The following is an 18,766-nucleotide window of genomic DNA, read 5'->3' as shown; positions in this document are numbered from 1 at the left end:
AGACAGTTTTAATGGTATCTAATATTTTTTCTAGAAAGCTTGTTTCAAATTATATTATCTACAACTTATTTTGGGAAATAAATATAAAAATATTTTAAAATTACATTCTTAGGTCCAATACCTTTTTATCACATCGTTATTTATTCTCACTAAAAATGAAAACCAAACAAAAAATGAAAACAAAGCATATCTTGATGCATGAATGGTTCTGAACCCCTCTCTTCTGTGTTAACATCTATTCACTTTTTAGATAAAAGTTCAGATACGTATTCAAAGTCCTCCCTGATCTTCCTGATTACAACAAATCCCTCCTTTTAGCTCTTAAATTAAATATTGCATAGGTCCTCCTATGCAATATTTAGAATACATTTAATATAATTACATTGTATTAATAAGTATATAATATTCATATTAAATTTTATGCACTACATTATACAATTTCTATCATACCTTTGACAATGAACGTTTATAATATCAGAAAATTCTATAAATATATTCTTATGTTAAAAAATCCAAGATTCAAACTGAGTAATTACACTAATGTGTAATTTGTAGATATGTTTACAAAAATAAACACAATTTATTTGGTTGGCCAAAAAGTAGTTTCCAATTTTTCCATAAGATGTTACTGGAAAACATGAATGGATTTTTTTGGCCAGTCCAATACATAAAACTAGAAGAAATGCAACTATTAAATAGATAATGAGCTTATTAGAAAACTCCATTTGCATTATTTTTTATATTCAAACTTGTCCAGTATAAACAAGATGAATGTAGAACTCTGCTTCAAATTCCATTTTGTTCATTACTCTTCAAGATTTGACAAATTATGTAAAGTATATATACATATATATATTTTATCAAATGGTGAGAAAAATAGTATTTGCTCCATGTATTTGTTTTCAAGTTGAAAATATATAAAACACTTAAAATACTGTCTGTTGGAAAACATCAATGAAAAATAAAAATTATTATTTTTAAATTTATTTATTTTAATTGGAGGCTAATTACTTTACTATGTTGTACTGGTTTTTGCCATACATTGACATAAAAAATTATTATTATTAGCATTTTTCTTTTTATTGTTGAACATTAAAAAGATAATACTATTGATTTCATTTACACACTAGGTCATACTAATGTTCTTTTACAGTGACAAACAAGTGGCTTCCCAAGTGGTCTAGTGGTTAAGAATCCATCTTGCAATGCAGGGGGCACTGGTCAATCTCTGGTCTGAGAAGATCCCACATGGTGCAAAGCAACAAAACCTGTGTATCCCAATGACTGATCCTGTTCTCTAGAGCCCTGAAGTCACAACTGCTGAGGCCACTGTGCCTAGAGCCTGTGCTCTGCAATAAGAAAAGCCACCACAACAAGAAGCCCCCACACCACAGCTAGAGAGAAGCCTGTGTACAGGGAAGAGGACTCAATGCAGCCAAAAATAAAACTAAATTAATTCATTAAGAATTAGTGGCAAACAGGATAGATCAAACCTGCTTTTAAAAAGTTTAATAATAAAATTACAAATAGACTCCATTTATATTCTAAGTATCATTAGGTCACTAGAAGAAAAGTGTATGTAGAAAGCAAGAATATTGCCATCTCTGCAGATTGCAAAGGTATCATTCCAAAAGCTCAATTACATATCACACAGTGCTTTCAATTTAGAGGGTAGTGATAGTCAGTAAATCTTGCCTGAAATATGTCTACAGTATGTAAATCCACAAAATAAATGTTGTTTATCTTTTTTTGCTTTCTAGCATTTGGATACAGGCAAGTTGCAGTATCTGCTATCAATTTTCTGGTATGTATTTTTTATATTATTTGCTATTCATGCTCTAATCATGGCATTATTATGAATTCAAATAGACTGCATTTGAGAATTTGTCATATAGAAAATATGATTTATTTTTATACATATACATAATGGTATTAAATGAAATAAATCAAATAGCTTCCTATAATCAAGTCATTGCTCTCTAAGTGTTTTATTTAAAATGTTCTACTCATCTTAACTCAGCAGTGGCCACAGGACTGGAAAAGATCAGTTTTCATTCCAATCCCAAAGAAAGGCAATGTCAAAGAATGCTCAAACTACTGCACAATTGCACTCATCTCACATACTAGTAAAGTAATGCTCAAAATTCTCCAAGCCAGACTTCAGCAATACGTGAACCGTGAACTCCCTGATGTTCAAGCTGGTTTTAGAAAAGGCAGAAGAACCAGAGATCAAATTGCCAACATCCACTGGATCATGGAAAAAGCAAGAGAAGTCCAGAAAAACATCTATTTCTGCTTTATTGACTATACCAAAGCCTTTGACTGTGTGGATCACAATAAACTGTGGAAAATTCTGAAAGAGATGGGAATACCAGACCACTTGACCTGCCTCTTGAGAAGTCTGTATGCAGGTCAGGAAACAACAGTTAGAACTGGACATGGTGCAACAGAATGGTCCCAAATAGGAAAGGAGTGTGTCAAGGCTGTATATTGTCACCCTGCTTATTTAACTTACATGCATAGTACATCATGAGAAATGCTGGACTGGAAGAAACACAAGCTGGAATCAAGATTGCCAGGAGAAATATCAATAACCTCAGATATGCAGATGACACCACCCTTATGGCAGAAAGTGAAGGGGAGCTAAAAAGCCTCTTGATGAAAGTGAAAGAGGAGAGCGAAAAAGTTGGCTTAAAGCTCAACATTCAGAAAACGAAGATCATGGCATCCGGTCCCATCACTTCATGGGAAATAGATGGGGAACCAGTGGAAACAGTGTCATACTTTATTTTGGGGGGCTCCAAAATCACTGCAGATGGTGATTGCAGCCATGAAATTAAAAGACGCTTACTTCTTGTAAGAAAAATTATTACCAACCTAGATAGTATCTTCAAAAGCAGAGACGTTACTTTGCCGACTAAGGTCCGTCTAGTCAAGGCTATGGTTTTTCCTGTGGTCATGTATGAATGTGAGAGTTGGACTGCGAAGAAGGCTGAGAGCTGAAAAACTGATGCTTTTGAACTGTAGTGTTGGAGAAGACTCTTGAGAGTCCCTTGGACTGCAAGGAGATCCAACCAGTCAATTCTGAAGGAGATCAACCCTGGGATTTCTTTGGAGGCAATGATGCTAAAGCTGAAACTCCAATACTTTGGCCACCTCATGCGAAGAGTTGACTCATTGGAAAAGACTCTGATGCTGGGAGGGATTGGGGGCAGGAGGAGAAGGGGACGACTGAGGATGAGATGGCTGGATGGCATCACGGACTCGGTGGACGTGAGTCTGAGTGAACTCCGGGAGATGTTGATGGACAGGGAGGCCTGGCGTGCTGCAATTCATGGGGTCACAAAGAGTCGGACATGACTGAGCGACTGAACTGAACTGAACTCATCTTAAAGGATGATTAGCATTATTTGAAATACAATAAAATTTGGGAAAAAATTAAACTCAGTAATTCTTCCTGTTATCTTCACATTTCAGTTCAGTTCAGTTCAGTTGCTCAGTAGTGTCTGACTGTTTGCGACGCCATGAATAGCAGCTTCACATTTACCAACTTACAAACTACTAAGAGCAAAAAGTTTTACAAGTCTACCTGATGATCAATCAAAATACTTTGGCTTAATTGTTAATTCATTCTGAATTAAAATAAAGTCTATTTTTGTGAATGAAACAGGGCTCTTTACTAATTGTCCTCAGTCCAAGTCTTTAGATCATTCTATTTAACTTAACATATGCATTACCTGAAGCTGATATGAATAAATCTGATTACAAAAGATTCTTCATAATTTCTGAAGTGCCTTAATTACTGTATTAGGAACATAGTTAGTTCTGCATGTCATATATTAATTCCATGCTTTTATTCTTCACTAGTATTTTCCCTCATTCTTGCCCGTAATAGATTAACTCACTCTGTTCCTATCCCTAATACACTGATTAACTCACATGATTCACATGTATGACAAGATCCTTTGTGAAGTTTGTAGTGAACAACTTATACCCCACCATTTCATACAGGCACAAATTGAACATTTACCTTTGTAAAAAAGCTCTCTTAGGAACCTCTCTATGTGTGGATACTGACTCGATGGACATGAGTATGAATAAACTCCAGGATTTAGTGATGGACCAGGAAGCCTGGTATGCTATAGTCCATGGGGTCGCAAAGATTCAGACATGACTGAGTGACTGAACTGATCTATGAATACACACAAATATATATGTGTGTGTGTGTGTGTGTGTGTGTGTGTATACACATAGAATTAATAATTTAGTTAAGAACATACACTACCGTGCGGGCTGTGAGAGGGGCAGGTTGTGCCACTGTCTGTTTAGCACCAGCAGCAGCAGCATGAAACTAGTTTAAAATATTCCTCAATAGAATAAGGAACCATCCTACACTGCTGGTAGGAATGTAAATTGGTGCAGCCACTATGGGAAATAGTATGGAGGTTTCTTAAAGAACTGAAACTAGAGTTACCATTTGTTTCAACAATTGCACCCCTGGGCAAACATCTGGAGAAAACACTAATTCAAAAAGATATGTGCATCCCAGTATTCATACTAGCACTATTTACAATAGCTAAGACATGAAGCACTCTAAGTGTTTATTGACAGATGAATGAATAAAGAACATGTGGTATATATAAATATACATTTATGGGATATTATTCTGTCATAAGAAATAATTTAAAAATGCCATTTGCAGCAACATGGATGGACATAGAGATTATCACACTGAGTGGAGTAGGTTAGAGAAAGACAAATATTGCATTATATCATATATGTTGAATATAAAACATAATAAAAAGCAGAAACAGACTCACAGGCATAGAAAACAAATCTATGGTTCCAAAGGAAAGAGTGATGTGGGGGAAGACATAAATTAGGAGTTTGGGATTGCAGATGCAAGCAACTGTATATGAACTACATGGGCCTACTGTATAGTACAGGGACAATAGTCAATAGGTGAAGTGAAGTTGTTCAGTTGTGTCTGACTTTTTGTGACCCCATGAACTGTATAGCCTACCAGGCTCCTCCATCCATGGGATTTCCCAAACAAGAGTACTGAAGTGGGTTACCATTTCCTTCTCCAGGGGATCTTCCCAACCCAGGGATCGGACTGGGTCTCCTGCATTGCAGGTAGACACTTTACTGTCTGAGCCACCAGGGAAGCCAAGCTATAATATACAATAGTCAATATCTTGTAATAAATTATAGTGGAAAAGTACAAAAAAACAAATGAAATAGAAGGTCCACTACTCCTAGTACTTTTTAATAATAATGTAGGTAAGATCCATTTAACTTTTACAAATAAAATAGGATAGTAAGATATAAATTTTAGGAAATTGATTCTAAATTAGAATTTGTTGTTATATTAGAATATAACAACTAATGTGTTTATTAAGTTTGTATATAATCACCTAAAATGAAGGTTCCTACCATATCAGAGTTGGACATGACTGAGTGACTGAGCACACATGCACTTTATCATTAAGAACATAACAGCCTATTGTTCATATGCATGTGTGTTATGTCACTTCAGTCGTGTTCAACAATCTGTGATCCTATGGACTACTGCCCAATAGGCTCCTCTGCCCATGTGATTTTCCAGCTGAGAAGACTGGAATGTAGTTCCATGCCCTCCTCCAGAGGATCTTCCTGACCCAGGTATCAAACTTGATAGTTCATATAGCCTATTATTTACATTTTAAGTGGTAAAATTTACATTTTGAGGGAAAATTAAATTTTGAAAAAATAATTCTGAATTAAATTATTAAATAAATAAAAATTTAAATTTAAATTTGAAAACTAAATTTGAGAAACATTCATATTTGCGTGATAGAAATAACTTTTCTCCCTGGTTTTACTTCTGTGTCTTTATTGTCACCATTACTTATTCACTCATTTAGGTTGAGCTTTTTTTTTTCTCATTATTAGAATGCAAATACTCTTGGAAAAGTAATAAATTGGGCTCTTATCAAGAAGTTATAGCTGTTCTTATAACATCTAGCTGAAAAAAATCATTATGTATGGAACAGTAATTTCTGATTAGGGGAGAAGATTCTGGGAATGATATATGATAGATTTTAATAAAGGTGGGGGAGAGTGGGACCCTGCTGTGGAAACCACAGAAAGGCTAGGGAAGTGCTTGTATTTAGTATTCGTGGATAAGATAAATGTGAGAGGAAAAAGGATGTACCAAACTTAAATATTTTCATCACTTTGCTCAGAATTAGACGTGACGATATTTTTCTGATACTTTTCTGACTATTGGGAGACATCAATAAAAAAACTTACATTTACTCCTTATTGGAGATTTAAAATCAATGACCGTTTTCTTATCATTTTAGTTTCTTCTCAAAGTCACTGATATATCTGATATCAATAATAACATAAAAAGGAATCAAGTTTTGTACCTAAATCAGGCTGAACTTGCTGCTTCCTAAATAACTTGCTTTAAAAAAACTAGTTTAAGAAATTGATTATATAAATTAATACAGATATTTTATTTTGCTATTACATCACAATTTATTATAAAAATCCTTATTTTTTCACCTAAAACTTATACCTAAGCAAAATAATGATTTAAATTAAAATCAGCTGTTACTATTGTCATTTGAAATATAACTATAAAAATATATAATTATAAATTATATGCATATATTAATATATAATATCAGAGCTAATGTAAAAAAAGTCCTAAAAATAATCATCACTAGTTTTTTGACAATAATGAACTACATAGTTACTATGTGTAAAATATATTTATTTTTAAAATTTTACTTTATTGTGCTATTCTTACACTATATTCTTATTGTATATGTGCATACTATTATGTTACACAATATTTCATAAAAGTTCTATGGATTAAAAAAATGCAGATATCCCCAAGACTGTGGTAATGAGACGTGTTAGAGAAATAAATATATCCTATTTTTAAACATTAAATCAATTCCAAAATTAAGTTACAATTTACTGACTTAAAATATCATCTGTTATAGGCATTTTTATACAATAAAATGCTAGATTTATGGAAAAATTAATAAAATAACTAGCAAATGTATCATTTTATCATACAATAATATAAATATGATGTTTGATATTTTCTTTAAAACCCTTTAGTTTTTCATTTTCAGAAGAAAAGTATATTGGTTAGAGCCAAAACAATACAATGGAGCCAAGATAGTCATAAGTGATGCTGAAATGACTAGATATACACATATTAAAAAGAAAAAAAATCTAGACCTGGAACTTACACTTATCACCAAATTGACTCAAAATGGATCACAGACTTGACAATGAAACACTAAACTAAACAAAACACAATCCATGAAAGGAATAACTGATAATCTAATTTATTAAAATATAAAACTGATTTGCAAAGACAATATCAAGAGAATGAGATAAAAAGCATAGACTAGAAAAAAGATTTGCAAAGACACATCTGATGCGAGATGGTTATCCAAAATATTTTTTTAATCCTCTTAAAACTTAACAAAAGACAAAACGACTTGAGTAAAACATGGACCAAGACTTTAACCAGCACTTCATTTAAGAAGGTATAGCAATGACAAATAAGCATATGAAAAGATGCTCCACATCATTTTCATTAAGGAAATGCAAATTAAAATAATAAGATATCATAATATTCCTATTAGAATAGCCTAAATCCAGAACATTAATTATAACAAATGTTGAAGAGGATGTGAAACAACAGGAACTATCATTTCTGCTGATGAGGACAGTAAAGGCATTTTAAAAAGACTGGTATTTCTTACAAAACTGAATTTATTTTTACCATGTGATCCAGAAATCATGCTTCTTAGTATTCTCCAGAGGAGTTGAAAACATATCTCTGTGCAAAACCTTGCACAGGGATGTTTAAAGCAGATTTATTGACAGTTGCCAAATTTTGGAAGCAGTAACGGTTAGCTTTCAATAGGTGAATGGATAAATAAACTATGGTACATGCAGACAATGAAATAACATTCAATGTTAAAAGGAAATGAGCTATCAATTCATGAAAAACTTAATGGTATATTTAAATCTTAAAGGTATATTTAAACCAATCTGAAAAGCTTATATATATCATGTAATTCTAAATCTATGACATTCTGGAATAGGCAAAACTGTAGTGATAGTTAAAAACCAAAATTCAGTGGTTTCCAGGAGTTCGAGAGAGAGGGATAAACAGGAAGGGGAAAGTACAGAGTAAAGTGACAATACTTTATATGATAGAGAATCATAGATGTCATACATTTGTCCAAATCCACAGAATGTACACCACCAAGCAAACTCTAATGTAAACTGTGCTCACTGGGTAATAATGATGTATTAATGCAGGTTCATCAAATATAACATAAGTACCACTCTGGTGGGAATTGTTGCTAAAGAAGGAAGTTATGAATATACAGGGGGAGGGGATGTATGAGAAATCTGTGTAACTTCTCCTCAACTTTGCTGTGTATTTTACACTGCTTTAAAAAATTAACTCAATGAAAAAACTATAGGTTGGCATTCATAATTTTCAACAATATATATATTTAAATATTTTAATAATTAATATATCAAATGCATTTCTTCTGAAATACATGCATGTTATCTTTTTAATGAATGGACTAATATATAGTTCTATAATTTTGTGATCACAGTAATATAAATTATCATAAGTTAAAAGACTTCGTGAATGCTGAAACAGTATAATATTAGCTTATATTGTCATACAGTGTTACAGTGTATGTGATGTCTTATCCCTTAAAGTATAAATGAACACTTACAAGATGAAAAAACAAGAGGAAACTAAATTCCCAAGATCAAAAGCATTGATATATTTTATAGGTGAAACTTTTTCTTAATTATTTATTTATCCTGAATTGTCTTTATTCTTGAAATATGTATTAGGAAAAATAAACATGATAAAATTATAATTATTTTATTATCATCATTATAAATAGACAAAATAAAAATATCTGAAGTTCAAGCTTATAAGTGATAGAAACATTTTAGCAGATTCTGTGTTTCAAATCAGTTAGTAAAATGACTATCAAATTGCTTGATAGTTATAAGATATTCGAGTTGCCAATAATTAATAATACATATAAACTGTAAGGATAACATGTATGCAGAAATAAGATAGATTATATTTATCCTATAAAAATATTATGCAGTTATAAAATAAAGACTGCTTGTTTTTACTATGGAAACTAAAAGAATTTTACATTCACAATGTGACAGCCTGACTAGCTGATGGCAATAAATTCTGTATTATGCTGTTTTCTTTTTTTCCCTGTGGATACATCACTTTCACTATTTAAAGCTGAGAATGGTTAACATGATGAAGCTTGTTAAGAGAATAATATATAAACTATATATCCCAGAAACTTGATCTCCCTTGACCCTTTTGCTCATTGACCACTGGCATATTCGCCACAATGCCAACATGTTGAGGAACAATATACTTCTCTCCCCTTATCTATAGGTTACACATTTCAAGGCACTTATTGAATGTCTAAGATCTCATATATCAGAGATATATATGATATAAAATATCACATATCATGATATAGAACCCTATACATACCTTGTGTTTTTTCTCAACATACCTATGGCAAAATTTAATTTATAAATTAAGCACACTAAGAGAATGTCCAAACAGAGTAGAATGACCTGAGATTTCATCATGCTACTTAGAATGTTCGAGAAAATAAAATCTATGGATTTTTAAATTTTGGAATTTTCTTTTCAATACTTTGGACCACAGTTGACTGTGGGTAACTGAAACCACAGAGAGTGAAACTGCAGATAAAGTCAAGGGTATACTTCACCTAGTAGTAAACAATAATAATCTTAAGGTTGAAATATTGTATATTCTGAATCAATCACACCTTTCAACCTGAAAACAATGGGATTTAATTTGGATAGTCCTATTTGGGCTTCCCAGGTGGCTCAGTGGTAAACAATCCTTCTGCCAAGACAGCTGATGTAACTTCCATCACCCCTGGGTCATCAGGAATATCCCCTAGAGTAGAGAAAAGCAACCCACTCCAGTATTCTTGCCCGGAAAATACCACGGACAGAGGAGCCTTGTGGAGTCGCAAAGAGTCAGACATGACTAAGCATGCACACACACGCCTGCATTTTCAGAAAACTCTATGGATTACAATATAATGCATATGTCACTTCTAATATATTAACCAAGGTTCTTCGTGTTTTATTAAAATTTAACATTTCCCACACTTTACATTGTTAAATGTTTAGTTGTGCTGATTAAAAATAAAATGGAAATCTCAATGAACTGAGAGGACAAAGGGTGCTGAAGAAAGTAAAAATGTTTTGATTACAAATGTTTTGAATGAAAACACTGTTTAAAAAATGATTTTTGTATGTAAAAATGTATTTTTTTCTATTCTACTAGCTTGAAATTTCATATTTCATATTTATCCACCTAATGATAATTCTGTAGAAGAAAGTGAACTATTAAATCATTCAACACCATGCTATTTTTTAAATGAATGCTAGTGTGAGCAACAAGTAATCAATAAATTTATATAAAATAAAGCAAAAGTGAATAATTTTAAATTTAAGCCACCCATAGGCATTCAGATATAAGTCCTTTTGAATTTTTATCATTTATCATTCTAATGTTCTTTCTCACAGCACTCTAGCTAGTGACTTCTTTAATTGTGGTAAAAAAAATTGCTTAAGTTTTACTATCTTAACTAGTTTTAGTGTACAGTTCAGTAGTATTAAGCATATTCAGACTGTTGTACAATTTTAAAATCTAGGCCACCTTGTTCTTCACAACTACAGTAATTCTGATAATATCTGTGAGTTGCTTATCTCTCTTTATGTCAGTTGTTTAAAATATATAAACTTATTTTCAGTTATATTAAACTATTTGAAAAAAAAGTAAAATTGTTGCAGACTATCAATTTGTATATGAGCAACCCGACAGAAATATTTTCATATTTGTTTTTTATATTACTATAGTGAAGAAAATCATGCTTCTTTTGTATATAATATTTGGGTATAACTTCTGTAAATATATTTGGACATTTTTTCCTTACTATTTATGATTGTCTACAGCTTCCTTCATAATACGTGCTACATAACAGCAATAAATGGCTCAAAGTAGATAGTATTCATATATTTTGTTATCTACAATAATTTGCAATTTAAGGACTGTTAAATCAAATCTTGAAGAAGGCTGAGCACCGAAGAATTGACGTTTTTGAACTGTGGTGTTGGAGAAGACTCTTGAGAGTCCCTTGGACTGCAAGGAGATCCAACCAGTCCATTCTGAAGGAGATCAACCCTGGAATTTCTTTGGAAGGAATGATGCTAAAGCTGAAACTCCAGTACTTTGGCCACCTCATGCGAAGAGCTGACTCATTGGAAAAGACTCTGATGCTGGGAGGGATTGGGGGCAGGAGGAGAAGGGGATGACAGAGGATGAGATGGCTGGATGGCCTCACTGACTCGATGGACGTGAGCCTGAGTGAACTGCGGGAGCTGATGATGGACAGGGAGGCCTGGCGTGCTGCAATTCATGGGGTTGCAAAGAGTCAGACACGACTGAGCGACTGAACTGAACTGAACTGAAATAAAATCTACTATTAGCAACTCCCACGAGCTCTAATATTAATGAAATTGTTGTGTTAACATATAATAAACCAAATGAAGATATTTAATTTAGGGAAGAATCAACTCCGGAGAAATATGTGAATCATGCTGAGAAATATTCCAATGTTTCAAAGTTAATGTGCCCTGAAATTTTAATCAGTGATAAAACTATAAGCTGAGTTTTATAGCACAGACTAAATTTCTTAATCTTAGTGCTGACTCAAGAAGAAATTAAATCAAATACTTTTATTTCATCTATTAGCATTGACACCTGTATGTATTGGAGTAATTCATTGCCTAGACTTTGAAAACCAGTGCTTAAGGTAAAAATTATGAATATTACAACTGTTATTTAAATTCCAGTAGAGTTGCTAAATTAATGGTAAACTAAGCATCTTTAAGCATATAGAGTTGATTTTTCCATTAGAATATATATATAGAAAAACATTTCATTAATAGATAGCAAAATAAAAAAATTTGGTTTATTTACCAGTTTTAAAATTCCCTTCTCTCATATTTCTTATGTTAGTATATTATATATTTGGGGTTGATTGTAGTGATGGTGGAATAAAGACACCCAAAGACAAGTTATTGCCTTGTGCTACAAGGCTACTCTAGTAGTAGTCTACCTGAAACTTAGACAAATATAACGTTAAACTTGGTAATTATATATATTTTTAAATTATATGTTTTGTAATGCTGAAACTCTGTGACCCAGAAACTAAGAGAAGTGAAATCAATGTAGAATAAATCTAAATCATTTAATCTCTAACAATGAAAAACAAAGGACTCAGGTTTCAAACACAGGTCCATCTAGCAAAAAGCCTACAAGCTTAATTACATTAATGTGTAAATCATTTCAAATATAAAATAATAATCTGCAAATTCAATTTTTCGCTTTGTCTTTCTAGTGGTAAAATAAAAAACTAGAAGTCTTTTCTACAATTATTTTATGCACAAATATGATTGCTAACAATCATGATTTTGTAACTCTTCAAATATTTTATTACATTTTGTATATTTGCTAATATTATTCTTCTATGAGAATTAATGTATTGAAGTTGGTTATTCCAAATGACTTTTTGTACAACAGTTCTAGGTGATGATAAATGGAGTCTTGTTTTCACTTTCAATCTATTTCTTCCTAAAATTTACAGAGTAGAATTATATGCCAGTTATGTTAAAGTCACCTACAAAATAAAAACTATAGGACTATTAGTATATGTGAAGAAATGAATTCAGAAATTATTGAAAAGAAAAAAAATCAGATATATTGCAAAAGATTTTAGCATGAAAGCCATCAAGTTAAAACAGTGTGCAATTTATGGGGTACATTAATATGAAAAGTTGGATACTCTAAACAACAAAAATTTTGGATAACATAACCTACTATAAATAACATAATACTTATATCTTGAATACATACTTTGCATTAAATTATGTCAAATGTATATAACAGACAAAGGGATTATCTTCAGAGGATACATGTTGCAAACTCAAATAGCTTTAACTCATGAGAAATTAACAGTTAAACTTCTTGGCAGGTCATCAGTTCAGTTCAGTTCAGTTCAGTCACTCAGTCATGTCTGACTCTTTGCAACCCCATGAATCGCAGCACCCCAGGCCTCCCTGTCCATCACCAACTCTCAGAGTTCACTCAAACTCATATCCATAGATTCGGTAATGCCACACAGCCATCTCATTCTCTGTTGTCCCTTTCTCCTCCTGCCCCCAATCCCTCCCAGCATCAGGGTCTTTTCCAATGAGTCAACTCTTCCCATGAGGTGGCCAAAGTATTGGAGTTTCAGCTTTAGCACCAGTCTTTCAAATGAACACCCAGGACTGATCTCCTTTAGGATGGACTGGTTGGATTTCCTTGCAGTCCAAGGGACTTTCAAGACTCTTCTCCAACACCACAGTTCAAAAGCATCAATTCTTCAGCTCTCAGCCTTCTTCACAGTCCAACTCTCACATGCATATATGACCACTGGAAAAACCATAGCCTTGACTAGACTGACCTTTGTTGGCAAAATAATATCTCTGCTTTTTAATATGCTATCTAGGTTGGTCATAACTTTCCTTCCAAGGAGTAAGTGTCTTTTAATTCATGACTGCAATCACCATTTGCAGTGATTTTGGAGCTCAGAAAAATGAAGTCTGTCACTGATTCCACTGTAACATGCTAAACAGGAACAACTAGTGAAGTGTACCTGACTAAAAGGTCACGTGATAGACTAACAACAAGTGCCTGTGTGGGGCAGTATTGCTTATACTAGGTTTTCTAAACTAAGCTGAGACCAGCTGGGAACCATACTACTACCCTTGCAGTGGAAGGGTTGCTAGTGTGTTAGCAAATGGAATGTGTAAACCTATGCCAAATCTATCTTCAGTGATAAGACCTGTATCCCATTGTATCAAATAAAGAACAGATGATCAACAGAACCTGATTAACAAGGCAATCTGAATATAGCTATCAAATGGGGTTGAGGATACCTTCAAAATCTCTACCTCAAAGTGACTCATTCTTTTGATTCTATATGTATACAACAGTCTATGTCTGACGCAGGATACAGCATGCTTGGGGCCGGTGCATGGGGATGACCCAGAGAGATGTTATGGGGAGGGAGGTGGGAGGGGGGTTCATGTTTGGGAACGCATGTAAGAATTAAAGATTTTAAAATTAAAAAAATAAAAAATAAAAATAAATAAATAAATAAAATTAAAAAATAAAAAATAAATAAATAAAAAATAAAAATATATATTTTAAAGAGACCCAAGTATATCACACCAAAATGTTGAAATGTTTTGCAGATTTGTGAAGCTGGAAATCATTTCATCAATGTAGTGTTGGCTCATCCCAGTCACACAGGTTAGTCACTTTTTTAATCTTCTCCAGAGTGAATTATGCTAATTATTATTTTGTAAATCAATGGTTGGAAACATTAAAGTTTGTGTTCCCCAATTCTTGTTTTATTATGTCTAATTTTTCAAAATAGTTGATCTAAATTATAGTCCCTAATTATGGTTTCTCTAAAATGAAATGTATGTATACACATGCACACACACACACACACACACACACACATACACACACACACATTTTCTTTAAGCATATTTTAAAAAAAAAACATGATTAAGATGTAACGAACTGTGAAATCCATTGATGATTATTCAAATTTCTTAGTTTAACTTTCAATCTTAATCTGTTCAGGACAATATCTGTTATAATTCAACAGGATTGAAAAAAAAGTGAATCTTCTCTGACAAATTTAGTGGCAGTGGAATAGCAATACCTGAGAGAACACTGAATTTAGTATTCTGCTAAAAGATTTGAAATATTTACAGTGCCTAGAAAGTTCCATGGACAGAGGAACCAGGTAGGCTAGAGTCCGTGGGGATCGTAAACAGTTGGACAGGACTGAGTGACTGAACACACAGAGTGTCTATATAATTTCAAGGTATTTTTGGTAAATCAATACTCTCCTTCAGGCTCAATTATAGCACAATGACTTATTTTACATTATATATAACTTAATTGTAATTTCAAATAGCAGTGGCCAACATTTGGGTTTCACATTTTCATTATCTAGTTGCAAGTGTGTTTGTGTGTTAAAGTTTGTTTTAACATTGCCATGAAATTGCCAACATTTTCTTGAAAGTTTCTAGCAGGCTGGAGAAGTAGATATATGAAATATGTTCCAGAATATTTTTTTACATAATATGTAAAATTACAAAGGAAATTTATATTAGACTATCTATGAACATATAAAAAGCTATATAGAATATATAACATAACTGTTTTATTATAATATTCACATATTTTGATAACTAACTTTTTGATTGACAGCAAATTATACATTTGTATATATAAAACAACTGAATATGACTTGAAACTATCTGTACTTTCTCTTTTTTAAAAAAATTAAATTATTTATTTTAATTGGAGGCTAATTACTTTACAATATTGTATTTGTTTTGCCATACATCAACGTGAATCCACCACGGGTATACATATGTTCCCCATCCTGAAGCCCCCTCCCACCTCCCTCCCTGTATCATCTCTCTGGGTCATCCCAGGGCACCAGCACCAAGCATCCAATATCCTGCATCGAACATGGCCTGGTGATTTGTTTTTTATATGATATTATACATGTTTCAATGCCACTCTCCCAAATCATCCCACCTTCTCCCTCTCCCTCTCCCACAGAGTCCAAAAGACTGTTCTATACATCTGTGTCTCTTTTGCTGTCTCATATACAGGGTTATTGTTACCATCATTCTAAATTCCATATATATGCATTAGAATACGGTATTGGTGTTTTTCTTTCTGGCTTACTTCACTCTGTATAATAGGCTCCAGTTTCATCCACCTCATTAGAACTGATTCAAATGTATTCTTTTTAATGGCTGAGTAATACTCTATTGTGTATATGTACCCCAGCTTTCTTATCCATTCATCTGCTGATGGACATCTAGGTTGCTTCCATGTCCTGGCTAAACAATGCTGTGATGAACATTGGGGTACATGTGTCTCTTTCAATTCTGGATTCCTCTGTGTGTATGCCCAGCAGTGGGATTGCTCGGTCATAAGGCAGTTCTATTTCCAGTTTTTTTAAGGAATCTCCGCACTGTTCTCCATAGTGGCTGTACTAGTCTGCATTCCCACAAACAGTGTAAGAGGGTTCCCTTTTCTCCACACCCTCTCCAGCATTTACTGCTTGTAGACTTTTGGATCACAGCCATTCTGACTGGCATGAAGTGGTACCTCATTATGGTTTTGATTTGCATTTCTCTGATGACGAGTGATGTTGAGTATCTTTTCTTTTGTTTGTTAGCCATCTGTGTGTCTTCTTTGGAGAAATGTCTATTTAGTCCTTTGGCCCGTTTTTTGATTGTGTTATTCTTCTGGAATTGAGATTCAGGGGTTACTTGTATATTTTTGAGATTAGTTGTTTGTCAGTTGCTTCATTTGCTATTATTTTCTCCCATTCTGAAGGCTGTCATTTCACCTTTCTTATAGTTTCCTTTGTTGTACAGAAGCTTTTCATTTTAATTAGGTCCCATTTGTTTATTTTTGCTTTTATTTCCAATATTCTGGGAGGTGGATAATAGAGGATCCTGCTATGATTTATGTCAGAGAGTGTTTTGCCCATGTTCTCCTCTAGGAGTTTTATAGTTTCTGGTCTTACATTTAGATCTCTAAACCATTTTGAGTTTATTTTTGTGTATGGTGTTAGAAAGTGTTCTAGTTTCATTTTTTTACAAGTGGTTGACCAGTTTTCCCAGCACCACTTGTTAAAGAGATTGTCTTTTCTCCATTGTATATTCTTGCCTCCTTTGTCAAAGATAAGGTGTCCAAGCTGCTGCTGCTGCTGCTAAGTCACTTCAGTCGTGTCTGACTCTGTGTGACCCCATAGATGGCAGCCCACCAGGCTCCCCCGTCCCTGGGATTGTCCAGGCAAGAACACTGGAGTGGGTTGCCATTTCGTTCTCCAGTGCATGAAAGTGAAAAGTGAAAGGGAAGTCGCTCAGTCGTGTCTGACTCTTTGCGACCCCATGGACTGCAGCCTACCAGGCTCCTCTGTCCATGGGATTTTCCAGGCAAGAGTACTGGAGTGGGGTGCCATAGCCTTCTCTATTAAGGTGTCCATAGGTGTGTGGATTTATCTCTGGGCTTTCTATTTTGTTCCATTGAACTATATTTCTGTCTTTGTTTCACAATCATAATGTCTTGATGACTGTGGCTTTGTAGTAGAGCCTGAATCCAGGTAGCGTGATTCCTCCATTCCATTCTTCTTTCTCAATATTGCTTTGACTATTTGAGTTTTTTTGTACCATTGGTAGCTTGATAGGCATTGCATCGAATCTAAAGATTGCTTTGGGTAGTGTACTCATTTTCACTATATTGATTCTTCCGATCCGTGAGCATGGTATATTTCTCCATCTATTAGTGTCCTCTTTGATTTTTTTCACCAATGTTTTATAGTTTTCCAAATATAGGTCTTTAGTTTCTTTAGGTAGATATATTCCTAAGTATAGTATTCTTATCTTTGTAATGGTGAATGGAATGTTTTCCTTAATTTCTCTTTCTATTTTCTCATTATTAGTGTATAGGAATGCAATGGATTTCTGCGTGTTGATTTTGTATCCTGCAACTTTACTATATTCATTGATTAGCTCTAGTAATTTTCTGGTGGAGTCTTTAGGGTTTTCTATGTAGAGGATCATGTCATCAGCAAATAGTGAGAGTTTTACTTCTTCTTTTCCAATTTGGATTCCTTATATTTCTTTTTCTGCACTGATTGCTGTGGCCAAAACTTCCAAAACTATGTTCAATAGTAGCGGTGAAAGTGGGCACCCTTGTCTTGTTCCTGACTTTAGGGGAAATGCTTTCAGTTTTTCACTATTGAGGATAATGTTTGCTGTGGGTTTGTCATATATAGCTTTTATTATGTTGAGGCATGTTCCTTCTATTCCTGCTTTCTGGAGAGTTTTTATCATAAATGGATGTTGAATTTTGTCAAAGGCTTTCTCTGCATCTATTGAGATAATCATATGGATTTTACTTTTCAATTTGTTAATGTGGTGTATTACATTGATTGATTTGCAGATATTGAAGAGCCCTGCATCCCTGGGATAAGGTCCACTTGGTCATGGTGTATGATCTTTTTATATGTGTTGTTGGATTCTGATTGCTAGAATTTTGTTAAGGATTTTTGCATCTATGTTCATCAGTGATATTGGCCTGTAGTTTTCTTTCTTGGGGGCATCTTTGTCAGGTTTTGGTATTAGGGTGATGGTGGCCTCATAGAATGAGTTTGGAAGTTTACCTTCCTCTGCAATTTTCTGGAAGAGTTTGAGTAGAATAGGTGTTAGCTCTTCTCTAAATTTCTGATAGAGTTCAGCTGTGAAGTCGTCTGGACCTGGGGTTTTGTTTGCTGGAAGATTTCTAATTAGAGTTTCAATTTCCTTGCTTGTGATGCGTCTGTTAAGATTTTCTATTTCTTCCTGGTTCAGTTTTGGAAAGTTGTACTTTTCTAAGAATTTGTCCATTTGTCCCAAGTTGTCCATTTTATTGGTATATAATTGCTAATAGTAGTCTCTTATGATCCATTGTATTTCCGTGTTGTCTGTTTTGATCTCTCCA

The 18,766-nt window shown here is 33.6% G+C and overlaps 1 protein-coding gene across 3 annotated transcripts in view; it reads left to right on the top strand.

Annotated features, from left to right (window-relative positions):
* Positions 1-18,766, top strand: part of TECRL (trans-2,3-enoyl-CoA reductase like) — a 141,696-nt gene that overhangs the window by 97,990 nt on the left and 24,940 nt on the right. For all 3 annotated transcript variants that reach the window (XM_069593118.1, XM_069593119.1, XM_069593120.1), the window contains 2 exons: positions 1,761-1,804; positions 14,431-14,488. In XM_069593118.1, coding sequence (XP_069449219.1) covers positions 1,761-1,804; positions 14,431-14,488 — 102 coding nt within the window. The remainder of the gene's footprint in view (positions 1-1,760; positions 1,805-14,430; positions 14,489-18,766) is intronic.

This window comes from Ovis canadensis, chromosome 6 (genome assembly GCF_042477335.2).
Source record: "Ovis canadensis isolate MfBH-ARS-UI-01 breed Bighorn chromosome 6, ARS-UI_OviCan_v2, whole genome shotgun sequence".
Lineage (NCBI taxonomy): Eukaryota > Metazoa > Chordata > Mammalia > Artiodactyla > Bovidae > Ovis > Ovis canadensis.
The sequence above is the reverse complement of the archived record's forward strand: the minus strand, read 5'-3'. Positions and strand labels throughout refer to the sequence as shown.